At 37.9% G+C, this 22,712-nt stretch overlaps 3 protein-coding genes across 8 annotated transcripts in view; 1 reads left to right on the forward strand and 2 right to left on the reverse strand.

Annotated features, from left to right (window-relative positions):
• LOC117990207 (ral GTPase-activating protein subunit beta) overlaps positions 1–8,561 on the reverse strand; it is a 31,329-nt gene extending 22,768 nt beyond the window's left edge. For 2 of the 6 annotated variants that reach the window (XM_069504333.1, XM_069504330.1), the window contains exons 1-9: positions 8,338–8,561; positions 7,934–8,092; positions 7,551–7,788; positions 6,439–6,468; positions 5,771–6,005; positions 4,882–5,042; positions 4,088–4,230; positions 3,571–3,694; positions 499–660 (exon numbers count right to left, since the gene is read on the reverse strand). In XM_069504333.1, the coding sequence (XP_069360434.1) occupies positions 499–660; positions 3,571–3,694; positions 4,088–4,230; positions 4,882–5,042; positions 5,771–6,005; positions 6,439–6,468; positions 7,551–7,788; positions 7,934–8,092; positions 8,338–8,373 (1,288 nt within the window). In that variant the 5' untranslated portion in view covers positions 8,374–8,561. Of the gene's footprint in view, positions 1–498; positions 661–3,570; positions 3,695–4,087; positions 4,231–4,881; positions 5,043–5,372; positions 5,384–5,770; positions 6,006–6,438; positions 6,469–7,550; positions 7,789–7,933; positions 8,093–8,337 lie in introns of those variants that run through there. The other 4 variants (XM_069504332.1, XM_069504334.1, XM_069504335.1 and 1 more) reach the window with 4 other exon arrangements.
• Positions 8,562–10,684: 2,123 nt separating this feature from the next.
• Positions 10,685–11,815, reverse strand: LOC117990108 (B-cell receptor-associated protein 31-like). Its single transcript, XM_069504083.1, has one exon. It carries the CDS (start codon positions 11,477–11,479, stop codon positions 10,853–10,855), a length of 627 nt encoding a protein of 208 aa, XP_069360184.1. The 5' UTR covers positions 11,480–11,815; the 3' UTR covers positions 10,685–10,852.
• An 822-nt stretch (positions 11,816–12,637) lies between these two features.
• LOC117990110 (metaxin-1) lies at positions 12,638–22,477 on the forward strand. The gene is given in 8 exon segments (XM_069504364.1): positions 12,638–12,934; positions 13,008–13,148; positions 13,543–13,548; positions 14,735–14,865; positions 14,867–15,002; positions 15,551–15,785; positions 16,355–16,506; positions 21,490–22,477. Coding segments are annotated over 8 exon segments (1,002 nt in total). The 5' UTR covers positions 12,638–12,856; the 3' UTR covers positions 21,613–22,477.
• The last annotated feature ends 235 nt before the right edge of the window (positions 22,478–22,712 follow it).

The raw sequence follows: 22,712 nt of genomic DNA on the forward strand, positions 1-22,712 counted from the left end.
TATATTTATGATTAGCTTATGCTTGCGACTGGACTACACAAATTTCAAACCCCTATTTCACCCCCTCAGAGGTTGAATTTTCAAAAATCCTTTCTTAGCGGATGCCTACGTCCAGTGGCGTGCACAGGGTTTGAAGCCAGGGTAAGCATTAGTTAGGTGTGAACCTGTTTACTGGCAGGTCATAATGAAAAATATGCATTGAGCTATTACAACTGGGGTAAGCCGTGCATTTATGCCTCTATGACCTGCACGCCACTGCCTACGTCATAATAGCTATCTGCATGAGAAATTTCAGCCCGATCCGTCCAGTAGTTTGAGCTGTGCGTTGATAGATTATTCAGTCAGTCACCTTTTCGTTTAATATATTTAGAAGATGAAAGATCAATATCACTCACGATAGTTTAAACGCTTAATATTCCGTGGTAATAGTATACGTGAAATATTACATATCAAATAGGTACAACGCTATTAATTCCCACATAATTACAAAATCCATACTTTTCTCCGGCGGCTTGTCCCTCGGCCTCGTGGAGCTGAAGGACTTGGCGAGGCGGCGGTGCGCCGGGGGGGTCACCTCCCCCTCGTCCGCGCCCCCCCCTGTGTGCGCGCCCCCCGCCCCACCCCCCGCCGACTCCGCCAGCCAGCGCTCCGTGCTGCGCCCTGCCCACTCCACACGCTCAACCCACACCACACCACTAATCCACTACATCTATGATGTTATCTATCGTTTCTTAACCTTTATAGTGTCGCGATCTATCAAAAACCGGACAAGTTTGACAGGAAATTTGACACGAAAAGTTGAAATGGCGCGTGAGGAGTTAGCGTTATAATATTATAGGAAGTGTGAAGGCCCAAGACACGGGTCCGCCCGCGAAATTCACATTTAATTTGGTTTTTCACAATTTGTAAACTAATGCGACAAAGTAGACTTATGGCATTCAAATTTCGTATCATCTTCACAGGTTTATGTAAAAATCTTTACTTGAAAGTGTCCAGTTTAAGAAATTAGTCAAAATAATGACTAATTTGTGAGTAGCTCACGTCAAACTCATTATTTTGACTAATTTCTTAAACTAACTTTACTAACCATCTAAATCGTCTGGCAGTGCAGTTGACAATGCCGCAGGCGATTCATCGACTAAAGAGAAAGCATATACTGGATAATTAGCTGAGACCCATGGAGTTTTCCCGCTGGGGAAGTTGTCTCCAATCACGCCAACCTGTCCTCCAACCAATCTGCTCATAGTCCATCGACTGATCGCATGATAAGGCACCAAAAAAAAAAAATTCTTAAACTGGACACTTTCAAGTAAAGATTAATATGAGCCTGTGAAGATAACACTGCTAGGGGCTCAATTTGAATGCCATAAGCCTACTTTGACGTATTAAATTAAATTAAATGAAAAAAATCTTGATAGATTGCGACTTCAAAAGTGAGAAACGAATAACGATGCTCTACACTAACTACCAATAACACCAAAAACCTAGGGATCTATCATGAACTCAAAGCAATACTGGGTTGCTCTTAATTATTCGCAAAGAAATTAAAAGTCTTCTCATTCTGAGAGGAGACCTGTGCTCAATTTAATAGGGTCTCGGACTGTAGTAATAAAATGACGTGATTTTTTTTATAGCGGCAGTTTATGGGGCTAGAATACGTCATTATTAAAAGAATAATTTTAAAAAACATGATTTTTATTTATTTTTAACGTGAACGTCACGCTGTACGGAAGGTGAATAATTTTGTCACAATCCCGCAGAAAAATAGTAGGTACTCTATTCTTCTGCGGGAAAATATTTTTTATATTAAAAAATTTAAAATTATTTATCGTTTACGTCATGTGACGTCATTAATCGCTTTCCGTACAGCGTGACGTTAGTAATCAATTATTTTGAAAATGAATAAAAATCATGTTTTTAAAATTATTCTCTTTAATAATGAATTCTAGCCCCATAAAATACCGCTATATAAAAAAATCACGTCATTTTATTACTACAGTCCGAGACCCTATTGTGTATTTCAAGTTGTTTGTTTTAAGTCACACAAAACGAATTAAATAGGCCAGAAACGGTCAAATTCATGGTAGATCCCTTCTGACTAGTTTTAAGGTATATAATGGGGCTGATTCTCTTGTACACAATTTCTAAACTAAACTAAAATGACAAGTCTAAATCTATTGATATCCTTGTCATAATGTTGCTTGCGGAAAAGGATAGCAATAGATTTAGACCTGTTAATTTAGTTTAGTGATTGTGTACAAGAGAATCGGCCCCAATATGATAAGGAAATAGTTAAAGTTTATCGAGACAAGCTTTTTACACATTTTTTTTTGTAATTAAACAAAATAAGTTTTGGTATAAGTATAAATATATATCTATCTTATATTTAAAATAAGTTATATAATAATAATAAATTATTAGAAGAGGGATGGCCTTGTCTCAAGTCTTCAACTATCACCATAATAATATTTTAACCAGAGTATTCAGGGACACATTTGAGATCACGAAAAATATTCCTTGTTGAAAAAACGAAAATTGTTTATTATTTTATTATTATTGATTCGTAAACCAGTCTTAATTAAAAAAGGTAAAAAACACGACCGCGCCCTGCCAAACAACGGCGCCATACAGCCGCCGCAAAAAAAAACAACATGGCGGCTGTATGGCACCATATTGCATTTTCTAGTCAGTGTCACTCAGGATAATGTAAAGATTCTAACGATACCCCATATATCCAAATCTGTGTAGGCATTTAGAAGTTATGGTGGAATAAACAAAGTCACACACACACACACATAAACCCTGTAAACATTTTGGGCAATCGTGTAAAATCGATTTCAAATGTGGCTCTAAATAAGGTCTCAGTTATTATTCGCAACTCTTTATTTTCAAAAGCATTTTAGGGGATATTTTTGTAAAGAAAACTTGTAGATTTTAGTTGAAAGTTTTTAGATCATTATAAAAGAAAGTATACACGTAGCAGAATGAGGTAAGATAAGTTAGATCTTCAATTATGGGACATGTTTAAGGCTGCAGACAAATCAAACAACAAAACACGCGCGGAATATTTCTTTGACGTTTTGATCATCACAGAATGAAAGCTCGTTTGACATTTATTTTAATCCATTGAAGGTTTGCTAAGAAATAACATTTATACCGGCTGTAATCAGAGCGCTAGCAAAAACATAGCGTTTGAAAAATACTAAATCATGAAAACTACAAAATCAGGCAAATGTTTATTGGTATTGGATTGTGTTGAGATAGTATAACAATAACGCTAAGTTTTTGCCTGTGTTCTGGTTAAAACCTGTATATAGCTCTTCACACGCGCGAATTGTAGCGCGAAAGCTCGTGAACCGGAACGGAACAGCGTGAAATATCCATTCACATTGTCGTTTACGGGCTTTCGCGGCGAGATTCGCTCGCGTTTGAAAAGCATCACGAATTACGCGCGCGATTTGCCGCTAGATTTATCCTTGGCATATAATGACTTTTATAAAAAATTGTGTTTAATACATTAGTGTAAAATCAGTATTTTATATCTATATATTGTAGTATCTATATGTTTACCTAGGAAGGCGTCGACGTGCGCCGCCAGCCCCAGCATGGCTCGGTGGAAGATATGTGCCAGCGCCCCCACCCACGCCTCGCGGCCTTCTTTACCCTCTTTGCCCTCCTCGGCCGTCATCCAATACTGTCAAAATATGTATACCCTTTTTAACAGAATGTGTATAAAAGGAAGGTTTTGTTTTAGTTTATGATGTTTTGAATTCAGGCAGTTCATGTTCCGTCTACAGATACATCTCATTCTATTTCAAGAATTAATTTTATTATCTCATCTTAACAAGTTGACATCTTCTTACAAAATTAGTATTTTCTTACCTAGTTGACCTCTTCCTCTAGTTCTCTTACCAAATTGGCGTTTTCTTACCATATTTGGGGTTTCTTACCACCAAATTGGCGTATTTTCCTGATAAATTAGAGTACCCATGCACAGACATACCTTCCACCGTTTTGGGAGTTCATTATATCGCAGACCTGGGACCTGTAAATGTCGTTGATAGAACCTGAAATATGGCCAAATTACCTGAAGGAACTCAGGCGTGTGACTGATAAGATGCGGTTTGGTTAGATCCACGGGGTTGCCGATGGTGTGCAGGATGCGGTACCAGCTCTGCATCACGGCTTCCGCGCTCATGTCTGCCGGCACCAAGTTGGCATCTTCTTCGCCTAATCAAAATATATTCAAATTTTGAAATTAAGTGTTTTGTTCAAATAAACTTTTGAAAGCATCAGAGCACGGTTGATTCTTAATCAGGATTTTAGGATTTCAAGATCCGAGATTATTGTTTTCCACTAGAAATTGTATGGGTACCGTCACAGATCTAGAGGCATGAGTGAAAATATAGCTGATGCTTGCGCACGCGCACACTCGCCTTATCATCATCATTGTCAACCGATTGACATGCACTGCTGGACATATGTCCTTTGTATGGACTTCCACACGCCACGGTCTTGCGCTTGCGCTGCATACGACTAGTTTGATGTCGACTGTCCACCTAGTGTGGGGTCTTCCAACGCTGTGCTTTCTGTTGCGAGGACGACATTCCAGCACCTTGAACCTCCAACGTCTATCGGTTCATCACTTAGTACTTCAGTATCACAACCCGCAGAGCTATGCCACAGGGATGGTATGCTATTTATGCTATGTTGGTTACTCTGGTTCTCCTACAGATCTCCTTAGTCCTCATGTCCGATTTGATTACGTAGATAAACTACCAGCAACATAGATTTCTCTGTCGGCTTTTGAGTGATTCTGAGCTTTCTTATGAGGCCCATTGAAAGAAATTTTAGTTCAGAGATATCATAGTAGATACTTACTGATGGGCATAGCCGGGTAGAGCGGGCCGTACATGTGGGCCAGCAGCCTCGCGGTGAGGCACAGCGACACGCGCGCCCACTGCTCCGTGAGCGGCGCGCGGTGCCGCCAGCGCACGCAATGCTCGCGCAGCGTGCGCCACAGCGCCGGCCCGGGGAAACATCTGCACAAGGTAACACTGCTTTACCGGCTTTCACTCAAAACCGCGAGAAATGACACTAAACTGTGAAAAAAAAACCGCACCAAATTGAAAACTTCCTCTTTTTCGGTTAAGTCTCCTCCTTCTCCTCTTAAGTTGGTTAATGAAATAGGCCACAACATGTGTTTTCATACCTGTTACACGCCAGTATCCACCATGTTCTTACCTGTGATACGCCGGTATCTATAGTGTTTTTACTTGTGACACGCCAGTATCTACAGTGTTATTACCTGTGACACGCCAATATCTACAGTGTTCTTACCTGTGACACGCCAATATCTACAGTGTTCTTACCTGTGACACGCCAGTATTTAGTGTTCTCACCTGTGACACGCCAGTATCTAGTGTTCTCACCTGTGACACGCCAGTATCTACAGTGTTCTTACCTGTGACACACCAGTATCCAGTGTTCTTACCTGTGACACACCAGTATCTACAGTGTTATTACCTGTGACACGCCAGTATCTAGTGTTCTCACCTGTGACACGCCAGTATCTAGTGTTCTCACCTGTGACACGCCAGTATCTAGTGTTCTTACCTGTGACACGCCAGTATCTACAGTGTTCTTACCTGTGACACACCAGTATCCAGTGTTCTTACCTGTGACACACCAGTATCTACAGTGTTCTTACCTGTGACACGCCAGTACCTAGTGTTCTTGCCTGTGACACACAAGTATCTAGTGTTCTTACCTGTGACACGCTAGTATCCACACTTCAAACAGCACGCACAGCACTCGCTCACACAACTGTTCCGCTGCGCCATACAGAGGTGCGGGCGGCGCTAGCAGCGCAGCAGCCGCGGCTAATAACAACAGTAGCAGCGACTTCCACTCGCGAGACCCAAGGTTAGCACTGTCTGCCAGCGAACGTGCTAGCCGGAGCACGCGGTGGCAAAGCACAGCTTGCTTGCTTATGAGGTTACCACCTGAATCAAATTACATAGGTATTATTTTATTCACAAGAAACTGTACTTTTATTTTGCTCATAAATCACTCTTAAGACTTGAAGTAACAAATTAGAGCGAGAGGTCAGACTCCGCGACAATGGCGTCCGACCTCTCGCTCCAATTTACAGCAGTATGACAGTGATTAGTAGGTGTTTGCTTCAAACATGCATCAGAAGTGTTGAGTCAAAGTAAAATGGATCTTGTCTTCATCCATACATATACAGTTAATGATAGTGAATTTGGTCTTTAAATCCAGGATTATTAGGTCCATTTTACTTTGGTGTCATAGTTTCACCACTGGAATAGTAAAGTTTTACAAAATAATATTTATTGTTTTTAGGAATCATAGGAAAGCGAAGTACTCGTAATAATAAATTATGAAGTTATATAGAGTATTATTCTGCTTCCTTACCCAATTCCGTTTGATAGATGAATGCAAGTGCTTGCAAAGAAAACATATCATTTCAAATTCCAATTTAAAATTCAAAAATAATTCTTAAATGAAATGAAATGTTTTGTGAAATGAAATGGAATGATATGAGAAGTTGATATTTTGAAGAAATAGATTTATATTTAGGTTTTTATTGAATAACTCTAAAAGAATCCAAATCTCAACTAATTTCATCTCAATTGGATGAATGATATGCATTCATTTTTAGGGTTCCGTACCTCAAAAGGAAAAACGGAACCCTTATAGGATCACTTTGTTGTCTGTCTGTCTGTCAAGAAACCTACAGGGTACTTCCCGTTGACCTAGAATCATGAAATTTGGCAGGTAGGTAGATCTTATAGCTGACATTTGGAGAAAAATCTGAAAACCGTGAATTTAGGGTTAGATCACAAAAAAAAATTAAATTGTGGTCATGAACTAATAATTAGTATTTTCAACTCTCGATGTGAGTGACTATATCAAGTGGGGTATCATATGAAAGGTCTTCACCTGTACATTCTAAAACAGATTTTTATTTATTTTTATGCATCATAGTTTTTGAATTATCGTGCAAAATGTCGAAAAAATACGACTGTAGTACGGAACCCTCATTGCGCGAGCCTGACTCGCACTTGGCGGGTTTTTATATACTTAAACATAGATAGAAGCTGGAATTTTAATTTCAACTAAGTATCTGTCTCAGTGAACAATACAACTGGTAAATTAAAACTACCTGACTATTCATAAATACTTGTAAAAAGTTTACATGAATAAAAAACATTCTATTCTATTCTAAAAAAAACTTAGAAATTCCGTTTCTAACAATAAGTGCCATTTAAAAACAGGGACTGCAATAAATCTACTTTAGTCATAACAGGCTCATGATTGGTCAGTACGTCATGCAACACTGGCTGCTGCTGTCATTAGCTTCAATAGAATTGAAGACATGCCGTAGAGTATCCACACTACCCACCACAGTAGAGATTTTGTTATTCTATGTATATGGTTCTATGCCTTGTCGTTCACTGATTTCTGTGTGCAATATGAAAATGTGAGAGTGTGTGAACTGCAAGATTTTATTTAAATGTACTCACTTTCATTAGGCCTCGGCACGAATAGATTATGCAAGTGGTTCAGTATCTTATTGGCGTAACGGTGCGGCTCCGCGGCCAGAGGCGGGGGGACTGCGGGGGGAGGGGGCTGCGCAGGGGCGGCGGGGGGCAGTAGGGCGGCCAGCCACGAGCAGCACACTCGGACACAGTCACGCAGGGCCTCGTGCTCACTCAGAGGTAGGGAGAGGCCATAACGTATTACTTCTAGCACCCATTCCACCTATAATATACAGTCAAATAAGTACAGCGGCCAGTGGCGGGGGGGCCACGAGCAGTTCACGCGCAACATATTTACATTCAGTCAGAATATTTTAAAATGATTAAAACATTTATGACTATTCTGATATCAGTTACCAGTTTCTTACCTCTGCATCAGTAGTGAGAGGGCTTGGCTGGTGCGAAGCAAGCTGTCTCACCACAGCGAGCACTACGTCTCTACCCCCAACAGCACCCAGCACACCTCTACCCCCACCTTCAAGGGGTAGGGAGTTCCATTCTGAATACATTCCGTCCTCTTCCTTGACCTGCAAGCAAGCGGTACCGACACAACAATTATTAATAACTACCCATATTATAAACGGGAAAGTTATTATGTTTCACTTCCATTTTGAGAGTGCATTGGAGCATGCCTTATAAAATTGCCGTCATGCAAGAAGTGGATACAACAGGTAGGAGGTAAGGCTTAAACACCTTTTAGATGTCAATCCACCCCTTTCTGCTGATAAGGTCTTGTACTGGTATATGAAAAATAGACAAAACAGGAACTTACTTTGCTGTTGACTCTATTGAAGATTCCCACATTCATAAATAAAGTGTACCTAACGGTATGAATACGTTGCGAAGAAAACGGTACAAATACGTTACTTTCTAATAAATCCGCACACCAATTGTTTACTTTTAACTGAACTCGGATATTAATTATTATGATAATGATGAATCAAAGAATAACATCTTTTTTATTTTGTACAATATTACAAAACAAAGGCTGACAAGCAAGGAGGCATACAAGGAGGCACAGAGTACATTATATATACTGCAAGGAGGTTTGTCAAAATTGGCATAAACATGACAATTTGATTCATTGGATTTACTGTGACGATTGCAATCTCACTATTGGCTAAAATGTATTGTCGCGGAAAGAATACCACAAATTCAGCCAATCACAATCATTGAATGACATCTATCTTTGACAACTAAATGCCACAGGTAGCTGAAACCATAGTTTTTTTAACCGGTTTTACGGCTACGGATTCTAGCTTTTTTGAGTCTCTGAAACATAGACTTAGGAGGGAGCAAAGATCTTTCCATAAGAAAACTTGAGCAAGGTTACTTATTTATATGAATCGATTTTGATGAAGCTTTATTAATAAAATAAAATAGTTTATTTCAGATAATTTAAGTTTAAAGTAGCTCAAGGTTGGAGCCTTCTTTTAGGAGTAGGAAAACTACCCCCCGTGTCAGTAGACACTAGACACTGCTCTTCCAAGACAATATTATTATCAGCCTCAGTTATCAGCGTTATCATGCAGTGTGCGTTAGTAAGTGTATGTATTTCATATAATTATTTGGCTCATATTTTATTAATTTGAATAGAATTGTTAAAAAAAGTGTATAAAATGTAGAATAATTGATTTTATTAATAAAAGCACCAAACATTATTATCAGTCAATACAAATAGAAAAATACTTAAAATAGAATTATTCTTATATAAAATTAAAACACAATTATTATTATTATTAAGTAACTGCAAACATAATAGCTATATTATAATAGTTCAATCGTTACAAAATACTAATGTGATAAGTAATATTTTTATTTTTATAAGCAGTTTTTCGATAGCAAAACATTTAGGTACCTACTAGAGATTCTAAAACTAACTTATTTACTTAGAAACTAAACAAATATACCAGCAACAACAGGTTTACAACACAAAATATAGGTATTGTAGTCCTTGAAAAATTACATTAATCACAGACCTGCCCCCCAATTGTGTAAGAATAACCATTTCATGGCTATCGCAATCGTCAAGAATTCTGCCCTTTGATTGGCTGTGAAAAAAATGTAAACAGCGAATCAACCAATCAAAGGGCAGAATTTCTTGACGATTGCGATAGCCATGAAATGGTTATTCTTACACAATTGGGGGGCTGACCAGACAAAGACTTAACATGTCTTCCATCATGCAATGCAAGGCAAAAAGACATTTTTCTTCAAAGGCATCCTGTACCCATACCGTAATCATAATAACTTTAGTTTTAAGTTTACATAATTAACTATCACTATTACATCATTATCTTATAAACTCCACAATAGGGTCTTGGACTGTACATTACTACAGTAAAATTCATTATTAAAGAGAGTAATTTGAATTATTCTCTTTAATAATGAATTCTAGCCCATAAACTGCGCCTTACCAAAAAAAAATTACATCATTTTATTACTACATTCCAATACCCTATTGACAATCAAAATGATTAGTTTAAGCATAAAAAGTTTACAGAGAATTACGGAGAAACAATTTGTGTGCCGAGAGACATCTTTGTTGCTGGTATATAAAAGTATTTTGTAAGTTAGCTAAGCTATAATTTCATTTGTTATTAAGACAACAGACAGTTTGACTATTCTCCATATCACATAATTATTACTCATTTCAAGAATTATTATTTCATCAGTACATAATAATAACAGTAGAAAACCCACTGTAGAATAATCCAAAGGGTAATACAGATTTCAATCCATCCCCCTAAATTGGAGGCTTCAATGCAAAAATCTATTAGTCAAAAATGCTTAGTAATTTTAAGGACAACAATAGTTGTGTTACAAATCAATACTGTACAAGGATTGTACTGACTTTCTGTATTGGATATGTCTTTCATAGAACTTGTTTTTAAGTTGAATGTCTGTATGGGTGCTTTTTAACTGGTGTGCTGGGCGATTGTCTAAAACCTGCATCAATCATTATTACAATCTCAATTGTTCTGATTGGCTGAATTTGTGTGATTCTTGTTGCAACAAATGCATTGTGGCCAATAGTGAGCGAGCATTAATCATCATAGATGATTGCGATTGTGACATTGTAAGCTGTCAAACAACCGCAGTGAGGGCCACCAGTCAATTTAAAAATGACAAAAATGAACTTTTGAATTGGAGCCACCAATTATTAGTAAACTAGCGATTGATACTTTAACATTTAACAAGCCTAGATAGTCAGTTTTCTACTACATTACTATTTATAATAAGTCGTCAGTCAGAAAGCCAGTTTGGTACTCAATTTTAGATAGTGTCTATTTATCTCCATGACTACTTGCAACATTTTTAACTTCTTCATATTTAAGTCTCCACATTGTAGCTTCATCCTCCAGTTCTTTAACCCTCACTTTCTGTACTTCCAATAAGCTCTCTGTAAGTTCCAACTTGTTTTTGATTTCTTCATACTCCTCAGTGTTTTGTTGGCTGCTAGCTATTACTGTTGTTTTCGCGAGTTTCACAGTGTCTTCTGCCTTTTTAATAATCTGTTCCGCTTTTACCTCTAACTCATATTGGATTATAATCATTATTACCAATCTTCTGATCACAAATGCTAAGAAAATAGCAAAACCAGTAATGTAGAAGTTACGTTGAGCTCTGAAGAGTTTCACGTTCCCTTTCATCTCGCTAGCTAAATGCATATGACCAGGTTCACTTACATGTGAATATTTCCTCATCTCTCTGATAGAATCGATTAGAAACAGGCATAAAATTCCTAACCAACCGTAGAAATATATAGCAGTTCTTTGGTGAAACATCTCGAAGAGCCTCGATCGGTAGAATGTGCACCATTTTCTAGGACTGAACAGCGGTAATATCATCAACATAACAAGCGCAATCTCGAAGTAAAGATAGCCAGCTATGAAAGTCCATTGAAACGACATGTTGCGCGAAATCAAGGTAATATATTAATTTTCGACAAATTCTAGTGAAAAACTAGTTGTGCAAGTGGTAAACAAAACCGGCTTCTCAGGGCCGGGGGGTATATAGTGGTAGAAGTAGACGAATAATAATTGTACAAAATGAATACTGGCTATAATTTCACTATTATAATCCACACAATAGGTACTATTAATATCACACCAGTGACCAGATAGAGAGAATCTAAATATATCTAAATTAAAATTCACTTCCCAGTCCTTTTGCTACCGATTCTGCTTTTCTTTTTTTCAAAGTCTATGATCTTGTTTTCGTAAACACTTCGTTAATTTTCTTGTTGTTGATATTGGTAGATGATGTCATTTTCTAGCTTATCTATGGTGTGCACCTCTAATGATACGAGTACGCTGGACTTGCGATTGGTCACTTGAAGCAACTTGATTTGCGTCATTCTGGCGCTGCTGATAGCAACAGTAAGTGTTATTTGTATTAATAGAACTAATTTTATTTGTCAACACGAAGACAACTTTTTTATCGTAACTAATGTAAAAGTTCCAAATAACAGCTAAAGCTAAAGTGTGATGATCACAATCACTGCAGACTGATACTCTCTCGCTAATTGGCTAAAACGCACTATTGAAGCAAAACAGAGTTTTCATAATCAAGCAGTGTTTGATAGAAAAGTGTCAATTTTAATTTCTGATACCTACGCTCGGCGTGGGCTAGGGCACTTCCAATCGTCACAAAAAATAACTATCATTTTGTAATTTGCATGACATCTCTTCCAGTGTACTTGTACTTACTAATTACCATTTCAGCGGCTATATCTTCGGCTGCTGTGACAATCTGACTCAAGAATCCAGAGCCGTAAAACCAGTTAAAAACAATAGTGTGACAAGGGTTTAGCAGGATCCGTCCGCCTATTTTAGCAGAACACGGAGCTTGGCCGATTTTGTCATAGGCTGGTGGTCACAGGCATATAAAAGGACATAGGCTTAAGAAACAACAAGGTCACACGTCATAAAAATTCAAAATTGGCAATAGAATCTAAAGGACTACAAAAGCAAGATTCAGAATTCACATTGATAGTATCACTTATCAGTATGGATTCCCATACAAAATGAATTTTTAAAGTGGGCATTTACAAAAAGTTTGGCATGTTATCGGAAGCAGTTTTTAGTCCAGCAGAGTAGTAGGATAATAAATTCAAATGTGGTCACACTGCTGGTGAAAACAAAAGAACAAATACAAATGCAAATCTATTATCTATCTGTCAAAGCAAGATTGCAAAGATTTCAGCCACAGCAGATGTAATGTGGATGTAATTGAGCAATGTTAGATAAATTAAAAGTTTTAATAAATTTTACGATAGTTTTACTATAATGGCTAGTATAGAATTAGATATATGGCGTGGAGAATGGGGACTTGCGTCTATTGATCTGGAATGCCTTAAAGTTTTGGTAAGTTAATAACCACTTAACCTCATCAGCAGGATTGCGACCGGCGTTTTTAAATAATTTATTCTGTTTCCAGACCTATATGAAATTTATTGGCGTTCTGTTAGAGTTTCGTGAGGCGAGTAATCACGTTTTTACTCCGAAGGCACTCTGCCTGTCATGAGAGACGGGGAGAACTATTTTGACAAACTTTGAAGAAGTAGTCTCGTATCCTGCAGTCTTTGGTAGGATTTGGTGTTAATTATTTAATCAGGGACTCGATACATGCAGCAACCTTCCAATAAATTTTGGTACTTTATATATTATTTCTGGTACATTTTGCTTATTATTTAAATTTGATGAACCCCTGGTCCACTGATGATGGCAGTGTGCGGTCTTATAAAGTGGGGAGATCCTTTGATTCATTTTATGTACAGGGGTAGTATAATTTTTTAAATTGCCTCTGGTCTGGTTTGGGTGCAGATTCCATCTTGGCTGGTTGACCAATCTACCCTACCACAAGCAATTATCGTTCCGGTTATGGTGCTGCATAGAAACCAAGTTAGGCATTATGGCTTTAATAAGACTGCCATGACCCTTCCAAGTTAGCCTAGACTGCACCACCACCATAGTCCATAGTCGAGGGCTAGCTTGTATTGAAATTTAAAAAAAAACATTTATATTAGCCTTCATACTACTCACTTATGTCAGTTAGAGATTTTGTACAATAGATTAGCGACTTATAGTGACTAATTTTATCAAAACTATATACATGTTGGCAGATATATCATAACATATTGCATGCTATTAGGCAGAATTTGGCTGTACCGTTTTGTTTTTGTAATATCTCCACTAAAGGGGGATATTAGTTATGATTAAAATGGTAAATTTTCTTTAAATAGAGTAGTCCATACTCTTCGGAGATTTGAGTTTCCTACCAATTATTAGACATGTGTCCGCTATAGCTTAACTTAACTGAAAACCGCTGCCGTGCCTATAGCGTACCATAGCATTATTGTCGTAGCTAGCAACGGTTTTCAGCTAACATCTATGACGAACCACCTGACAACGCAACGCTGCCAACTGGCAACTGACAATGCATTGTTTGGTTTTTTGGTTACTAGAAACGCAATAATTATGCCTTCTCTTCTTTCTTTCACTGAAAGCTGAGAAGGAGCGGTATTGGCTACCGGCTTAGTAACTAAGAACTTGGTAAACCAAAGCCGACCTTATCTCTATTACGCTAAGGCTTAACTGCACAAGTTACTTGTCCATTACACTTTGATCTATCAACTTAATACAGTAGCCTTAGAGTAATAGGATAAGGTCCTCTTTGGTTTATCCAATCTTCGTGAAATGTTTTGGTTTAACTGGACTGTGGCAAACTATTCGTGCAAACATCCACTATAGTTTGACCTATGTCAATGATCAAATTAAACTTTGCTGCTATGAACTTAAGGTTGTGATTACTTCACGATATTCATGAAAGTCAAACTGTTTTATTTTAGTGAATATGCCGCGCGCTAGCTATACAGACGGTATTGATACGGCAGCTAGCTTAGTTACTACTACGGAAACCGCTGCGCGGTGCGCATATTAAATTAGTTGAAACACAACTTTGATACCGATATTCGACAACGGTTATCAATATCGGTATTGAAACTAAATAACTGTTGATTAACCGTTGACATAAATAGCCAATAACGCCCATCTTACCAATTATAATTTCAGTATCTTTAAAAACAGTTTACAATACACTTCCCATCAAGTGTGACTGTAGTCAAACGTGTGCCGGCCTATAGTGAAAAAAAAAAATATTTCCAGCATTACAGCACAGACGTTCACCTAAACCAGAAGCAAGCAGCTGAAGCAAGTGCTTTCACCACAATATTACATGACAAACTCTACCCTGCGTACCAGTACGCATGGTGGGTGGATGAGAAGAATTATGGGAGCTCACGCGGCCTGCAATGCTAAAGCCCTGCGGATACCATTTAATTTCTATTATCCATCAAAGTACCAGAGCAGTGCCAAGGCGATGGTTGATGCATTGTACGGTGAACACACTGACTTGAAGGAAATTGAGAAAACTGTTAGTAATATGATTTTTCTTTTTAAAATAATATCATCATTCATCATCATCATCGTTGATCTTGGGAGCTTATTGATTTTTGAACGATGTGCCCTGCCCATTGCCACTTCTGCTTTGCAACCTGTTAACCCTTGAGCTATATCTATTACGGATCTCCTCATTTCTGATTTGATGTTGTAGATAAATGTATAGAATATATATCATACAATACACACTGGGAGTTGGGACACACACACCAGCTAGATAGATCATTTTCGAGAAAGGTTAGCTGCCGAAAGTAACGCGTTTGAGAAGCTTTGAGATGTTTTCTTGTTCAAAATTTCTTCAGTGCTTGAAGACCAAAGTCTTTGAACAATCTACTGTTTAAAGAACCTTTTTCTAGTAAATTATAATACATTTTATTAAAATATTTATTAACTTTTATTTAATAGGAAGCCAACAATACAATCAATATACAAAGAAATATTTTTTTATATCTAAATTAAAATTAAAAAAACAAGTTTAGATTAAAACTAAAATTAAACATACCTAATTAATTTGTCTTGCAGATTTATAACGAAGCAGAAAAGTGCCTTAAGACCCTGTCCGACCGGCTGGGCGAGAGTGAATACTTCTTCGGCAACCGGCCCTCCTCCTTCGACGCCACGGTGTTCGCATACCTCGCGCCGCTGGTCAAGGCGCCGTTCCCCAACGCGACCCTCGCTGGCCACGTCAAAGCCATCGCTAACCTGTCTCGATTTGTTGCGAGGATCAGTCAGAAGAACTTTAGAAATGTCACTGATGGTAAGTGTGATGATACTCAAGCATGCTTGCACAAAATGTGGGCTTCTGAAGCTTGTAGTTATGTATGTATAGTACGCGACAGGATGAGATGGCATTCGGGGTGGGGACGCCTCGCACTAACCAGGCGCGAGATAGCGCGGGTGACGTGCGGGTGTGCGAAGCGTCCCCCCGCCTCATACCCTGATTGCCATCTCGATCTGTCGCGAACTATACCTACCTATAGTTTTTTTTTCCTTTATAAAAGAATATTAGCCATGTTAAATGACTAATATTCCCCTTTCCTCTCCAACTAAGCGTCAAGCTTGTGCTAGGAGTAGTACGATAATAGAGCAACGGTGGGGTTTGAAACCGTCCGCCCTTTTCGGTTTCAGTCCACTCCTTTACCCGTTGAGCTATTGAGTTGGAGGGAATGGGCACATTAGACAGTGATAGATGCTAATTTAATGTAATAACCATGTTTGAAATGGCTTTGACCCTTTATCTATCATGTGATGAAACAACCAGTAGGTTCGGTGTTTGTGAGATTATCTACCCATTGAGGCTATTCAATAGTGACAATTTGTTTCTAGATTACAACAGGAATTCCAAGAAGCAGTCGCGCGGCACGCAGTCGGAGCGCGAGGCGGCGCAGTTCCCGCACGAGACGAGGAACAAACTGCTGGCGGCCGTGTTCGCGGCTCTCGCGATGACGGGCTACGCGCTCGCCAACGGCATGTTTCAGGTTAGTGCAAGAATTCCCACAGCACGCAGTTGGAGAGCGAATTTAAGCTAGCGATAATGTGGAATCCTCTGGTAGAATTATGGAGACTCCGTACAGGAAAGCGCAGGGTTGGAAGACCCCCCCACTAGGTGTACAGATAACATCAAAAGAGTCCACTGGATCCAGGTGGAACAAGACTGTGACGTGTGGAAGTTCATAAGTCCAGCTGTGGACATCCATCGGTTGATAATGATGATGATGATGACAGCTAGGAGCCTCCTTACCATCCATAGACTAACTAGAGCTCCTTGTACTTCTAAGTTCTTTTTAAGATTCATATAGCTAGGTACTGTTCTGGTTCCATAACGCCTGGCTCACTAAAAATCAGTCATCCCATGGTTCAGCGAAAATTTTTTCTCCCAGATTATTGCCTGAAAGGAACATGTTTTTCAAACGTTTTTCAAACGTTTTTAATATTGAGTTCAGGTCCTTTCTATTACGTTATTCCATGGCAGTAACACATTTTATTCATTGAAAACTCTAGTAGCAAATTATTGTCAATTACACAAAAAAAAACATAATATTGATGTTTAGTGTGGTTACTGGTTAGGCACTGCTTCCGATCCGAGTCCGTGAAAATACGTTCCTTTTTGTTTTGTATGGAGCTTATGAGTTATGACATATTATGTCGTAGATAATCGCTGGTATTCTCACGGATGATGGATAGAACTCGGATGACGGAAGTGCAGAGCGTAATGGCCGTTAGGCTATGTTACAATTGGGCTATGTACAATTTACACGCATTTTATTTTGTTAGTAGTAGTAATGCTTGCATTTTATTTAGAGCACATTTACATGCTTTTACATTTTTTTTCCTTTTATCAAACCAGACTTTTTAAATTGCCTGATTTTTTACTATTTAAGTTACTGTTGGATTTTTTTACCAGTTGATTAAAAATCACATCAATTTTGTACAAAATAATAAAAAAAAAAAATTTATATTATAAAATTAGCCAATTTACTGCCTGCCTGTCCCTGAGGTAAAATGCATACAATAGAGAGTGGAGGGGAGCCAAGGTGCAGCGGTGCGGTTTGGTTCATCTTCAATGAATATGAACCAAACTTCATTTGTATCTTCAATGTATCGACCCAACTTCGTTTGTATGGAGCGCGCCACCGATACCCTTTTCTTAAGTTGTAATAAAGAAATACGTTATTAGCCTCTACTCCACTCTGTAGGTGTGCGTTGCACCTAAAAGTTGTATTCTTATTCATTCTCACGCGTCAACATAAACATTTTGTTTGTTCAGGACATGAAAGATTTCGAGCACTCGCAACATTACAACGACATGTTTGAGAATGACGAAGACGACAACTGACCCCGAGCGGCGTCCGCCTGGTGACACCTGCCAACTGTCAACTTTACTGTCAACTGTCAAGGCTGCACCGCACACTGCCCGCCATCCCGTTTTTACTTTAAGTTGATCGCATGAGAACTGTAAATTAAAATGCTCTAGTGCTGTAGTATAATTAGGGTGATCGCGTATATCTTAACATCGTGCGAGCTTAAATTTAAAATAAAACGGACAGCTACAGTTATTGTGATTATGTTAAAATAAAGGTGATTGCACACTGTACGACGTGAAGCTTTGATTGCATCGGGTATTTCGATGTATAAGGTTATTCGAATTTTTGCATTACAGGCTTTAAACTCATATGTTTTAACTCAGTAATAAAACGTGACGTGACGAAATGTGCGATCACTTTCAGGCATTTTGCGTCAATTTTAACGATCGTTGGCTTTAGAAAACGTATTTTACTTTTTAATCGAGCTTTGTAAATAGAATTTAGAATTGTACCGGTCATTTTCATTTGTTGATTTGTTTGTTGACATGATCAATGATGACGGCCACATGTATTATGAATCCCAAGCACATTGCAATGAAATGCAAAATGTTGTGTTCCTATTACTATAAATAATAATATATTTTAATTACCAAAAAAATATGCAGAATGCAAACGTTTAAATAATGCGTAGAGTATTTTATCGAAGTTTGTTGCACAGTTTGTACAATTTATTTTAATTTCTTAAACTCTGTTTTTCCTAGTTTATACGCTCAAACATATTTAAAGGGCCGTGCAAACATATCGAATTGGACGCATATTACTTCGTATGTATAGGATTATTGAAGAAACAAAATGGCACCAACTCAGCGGTGCTTTAGCACCAATGCAATCTCAGTGACGTCTGTGTTTCAAACGGGTCGTTCATTAGTATCTAAGAGGTGGCGCTGATTTATTTGGTTCCTAAACCGTGAAAAATTTTGTCCGCTTGGGCATATCTTGTCATTTATATCGCTGATTGGACGGATATTTCCTCGTATTATTAACAACCAGTGACCCGCCCTGGCTTCGCACGGGTAGCTTATTACAATTTTCGGGTACAAAACCATAAAAAACAAATTCGTGCGTCCAAATTAAATATGTTTTTGAATGCCCTTAGGAGTTGTTATTAATACAATTATATCGACTGGTACTTATGCATTTGATTATATTGTAGCTATAGCTTTACAGGAGCAGCTGTTATAAATAGCGATGATTTAATGACCAAACAAGTGAAATATATATTATATACTCACATCACATAGTTATATAAATAGATACCATCTTGACAAAAATATGAAAAACAAATTGTTATAAACTACATACATATGTCTATAACGAGTAGATAGATGTCAATGGTACCGATTCTGAGACCAACTAAATTTTAGAGTATTCGCACCCTCTTCTTACTAATGTAATATGAAAAGGCCAGACGCAATTTGACAGTTTTAAATTTAATTTAGAGCTGTCAAACCTCGTGCTTTTAGCTGCCAGTCGCGAGCCTATTGTTTAAATTTGTAGCGTGCACTAAAATTATGTAAAATTCATGTCCGTCCTTTTTGGCGCCAAATCTGTTGTCTTTCTCTAAACTAAATTTAGAGTATCTGCATCTTTTTCTTTTTAATATTGCAAAAAAGGACGGAACATGAATTTTACATTTAAAGACTAGATGTTAGTGTAAGTCACACGGTTTGACCACTCTAAATTAAATTTAAAACTGTCCTTTTCATATTACGTTTTAGTAAGAAGAGGATGCGAATACTCTAAAATTTAGGTGTGCTCAGAATCAGTACCATATGCTATGTAATATTTTAGAAATTCGCTTCAATTCCCTATCAATGTAAATTGATCCTAACGAATTTTTAGTGAAGTTAGCACTTATGCATTTTTGGCAAATAAAAATAGATTGATTAGCAAGAGGCGCAATAACCACGGCTGTTAGTTAGCATTTAAATGGCGTAACTACAAGTACTACTACTTTTATGAGTCACATCGTTAGTGCAGAAAAGCGCAACCTAACGCCAACCAAAACCGAATGTACACCAAGGAAATACAGACCTTATTGCTTGACTTTAAGATTTTTAATACAAGAAGAACAGAGACTCGCGCTATCTCGCTCATAATTCGCACTACAGTGGAGTGTAAGGCAACGACCAATAGCGGAAGGACGAGCGCTACGATTGGCGGAGATATTTTCGCGCCATTCAAATATAAGATTTCTGCGCAGGTACATCGGTGTAACTTACAAAAGTGGTAGGGCTTGACTGTAAAATTTTAGACCATAGATGTTCCTTGAGCAATTCTAAGCATATCTAGTCCGAAACATGAAGAAATATGCTTCTGGCAAGGGACAAAGATGGCCGCCGCCTAACTCTTTAAAAAAAATCTGCGATTACCTATTGCCACTGTGGCTAATTGGGTATCATTTTCGTATAATTCTAGGACGTTAGATTCATTGTTGGTATTGATTTTTATCATTTTCATAGGGATTTTCAGAAAATACATGAAAAAGTGAAAATTCTGATTGACTTTTGTTAGCAAGCTTATAACGTTTTTTTTACAATGAATTTCTTTTTTTTTAATGTTTCCCGGACTAGATATGCCTACCATTACTCAAAGAACATTTTCTGTGGTGAGGGTCAAAGTTTAATCAAAAGATGTAGGTTCGATTTAAAAATTCCTCCGCTATACAAGGTATTTGAATAGTTATTATATTATTTATTTCACATTTAAAGTGACCTCATGTTATTGCACGCTTGAATATTCCTGCTCTATTGTCTTTGGTCATAGTCGTTAAGGCGCCTTGTTGTAGTGTGTAGAGGTTAGGTTAGATTTTGTTTCAATGACTGAGGTTTGGTTTGTTGGATGTTTTAACTTATTTAAGGCATGAATAAAATGTTGTTCGTTGACTTGGTTTGTTTATTTTACTACACCTCACGCTCACTGTGTGGAATTCGGAATTTTTTCAAAAACTTTTTATTTCAAAAAGTAGATAGTTATTTGTGATTTAAAACTCCCGATACCCGTGTAAGGTAGGTAGGTATACTTTGCGGATAGGGATAGATAAGGTATACTTACTGATTTCAATATGAGGTTATTAAAGGCCAGTGGCGCATCAACAAATTCCTGAAAGGCCGGTAACGCATTGGTGGTTCCTCTGGTGCTACAAATGTTCATGGGTGGAGGTAATCACTTAACATAAGGTGACCCGGCAGCTCAGTCACTATTTTTATAAAAAAATATACTTTTTTATAAAAATAACTTTAGCTTGAACAGTACCCTTAGTATAAGATTTTACGTCTCACCAAACGTTGCTAGAATTCGAGAGTCGAAACACTTCCGCGTTATAATAAACTGGATCTTAAATGCCTTGTTTTAAAGCCCAAGTTTGTCTACACGTCTACAGCCAGCGCTCCAAGCGGAAACGTTGCGAAATTAAAATCAGTGGCATTGAATTTTTGACTTCAATTCAAGGCTCTTTAGGTTCATTTTACTTTGATGTTATTTTGTTTGGATTCTCGAATTCTAGCAACGTTTGGTGAGACGTAAAATCTCATACGGGTACAGAACATCCTAAGAATTATAAGTACAGACACACAGTAAGATGAAGTATGTCAACAGCGTCTCTCCGGCTGGAGCTGGCAGCGGACCGTGCTGCTGAACCGGCTCCGCATCGCCAAGAAACACTTCAGCAAGATCAACAGGCTCAAGGAGCAGGCTGGATTCGACGGAGAGAGAATATGAAGAAAGCTTGTCGAGTGTAGTCGAAATAGCGATGCGTGATTCCGAGATGTTTCAACGATCGAGCGAATCGCAATCGAGATATTTTTTCAATCGAGTCTACGATTTTGTCCCTATTTCATAAAACCATCGAGATGTTTTTCGATTGTGTCGAGTTAATAGTCACTATCTGACGCGCGCCGTCGAGTCGAGTTCTCGATAACCATCGAAATGTTTGAACAATCGATGAACTCATCTCGCCATCGTACATCGCTAAGTGGAAAATGTCGACGATAGAGAGTTGCGTTAAGAATTAGCATAACCCTAATAATTCTTCGCGATTCCTCTGTCTCAATGACTCAACGAATCGCGATCTCAATGTCGCTTACCATCAGTGTGCTTAGTATGAGATTTTTCATTTCACCAAAGTTGATAGAATTCAAACGTGATCAGAGTAAAATAACCTAAAAGTTCTTGACTAAAAGTCAAAAATTTAATACCTAGTTACTAAATTAATTTCACATGGTTTCCGCTTGGAGAGCTAGCAGTGTATGGACGAACTTGAGCCTTATTACAAAGCAGTTAAGGCCTATTTTACTTTAACGCTGATTTTTGAAAATTCAAGCACTAAGGGGGTGAAATAGGGGTTTGAAATTTGTGTAGTCCACGCGGACGAAGGCGAGCATAAGCTAGTATATTTAAAACTTGTACAAAATAAGAGTTAAGTAGGTCTAATAAAAATAAAAACAACGAGTATTCGAGGGTATTTTCGTTTTATTTGTCTCATTTTGAACATTTCTGCATTCCGCGTTGTCAGGTACACGCAACTACAATACAATACACTCGAGGCGATATTACATGTTCACATATTCTATTTACAATACTCGCGTTCTATATAACTTTAACACGTAAAAGGCTAAGTATAGTTCGCGATAGGTGGCATGACAATTAAATACTACATCAAAAATAAATTGTTTCTCAGTGATTATTAAATAGAGGGTCTTCCAAAATACGTAAAATCTACATCCTTTGTTCGTTTTAAGTTTAATAACCATTTAAAGTTATCGATTAAACTAAAAAAACACGTCAAATGATTGTGACGTCACACACCGATATTTCATAGA

This window comes from Maniola hyperantus, chromosome 17, assembly GCF_902806685.2.
Source record: "Maniola hyperantus chromosome 17, iAphHyp1.2, whole genome shotgun sequence".
In the NCBI taxonomy this organism is placed as follows: Eukaryota; Metazoa; Arthropoda; class Insecta; order Lepidoptera; family Nymphalidae; genus Maniola; species Maniola hyperantus.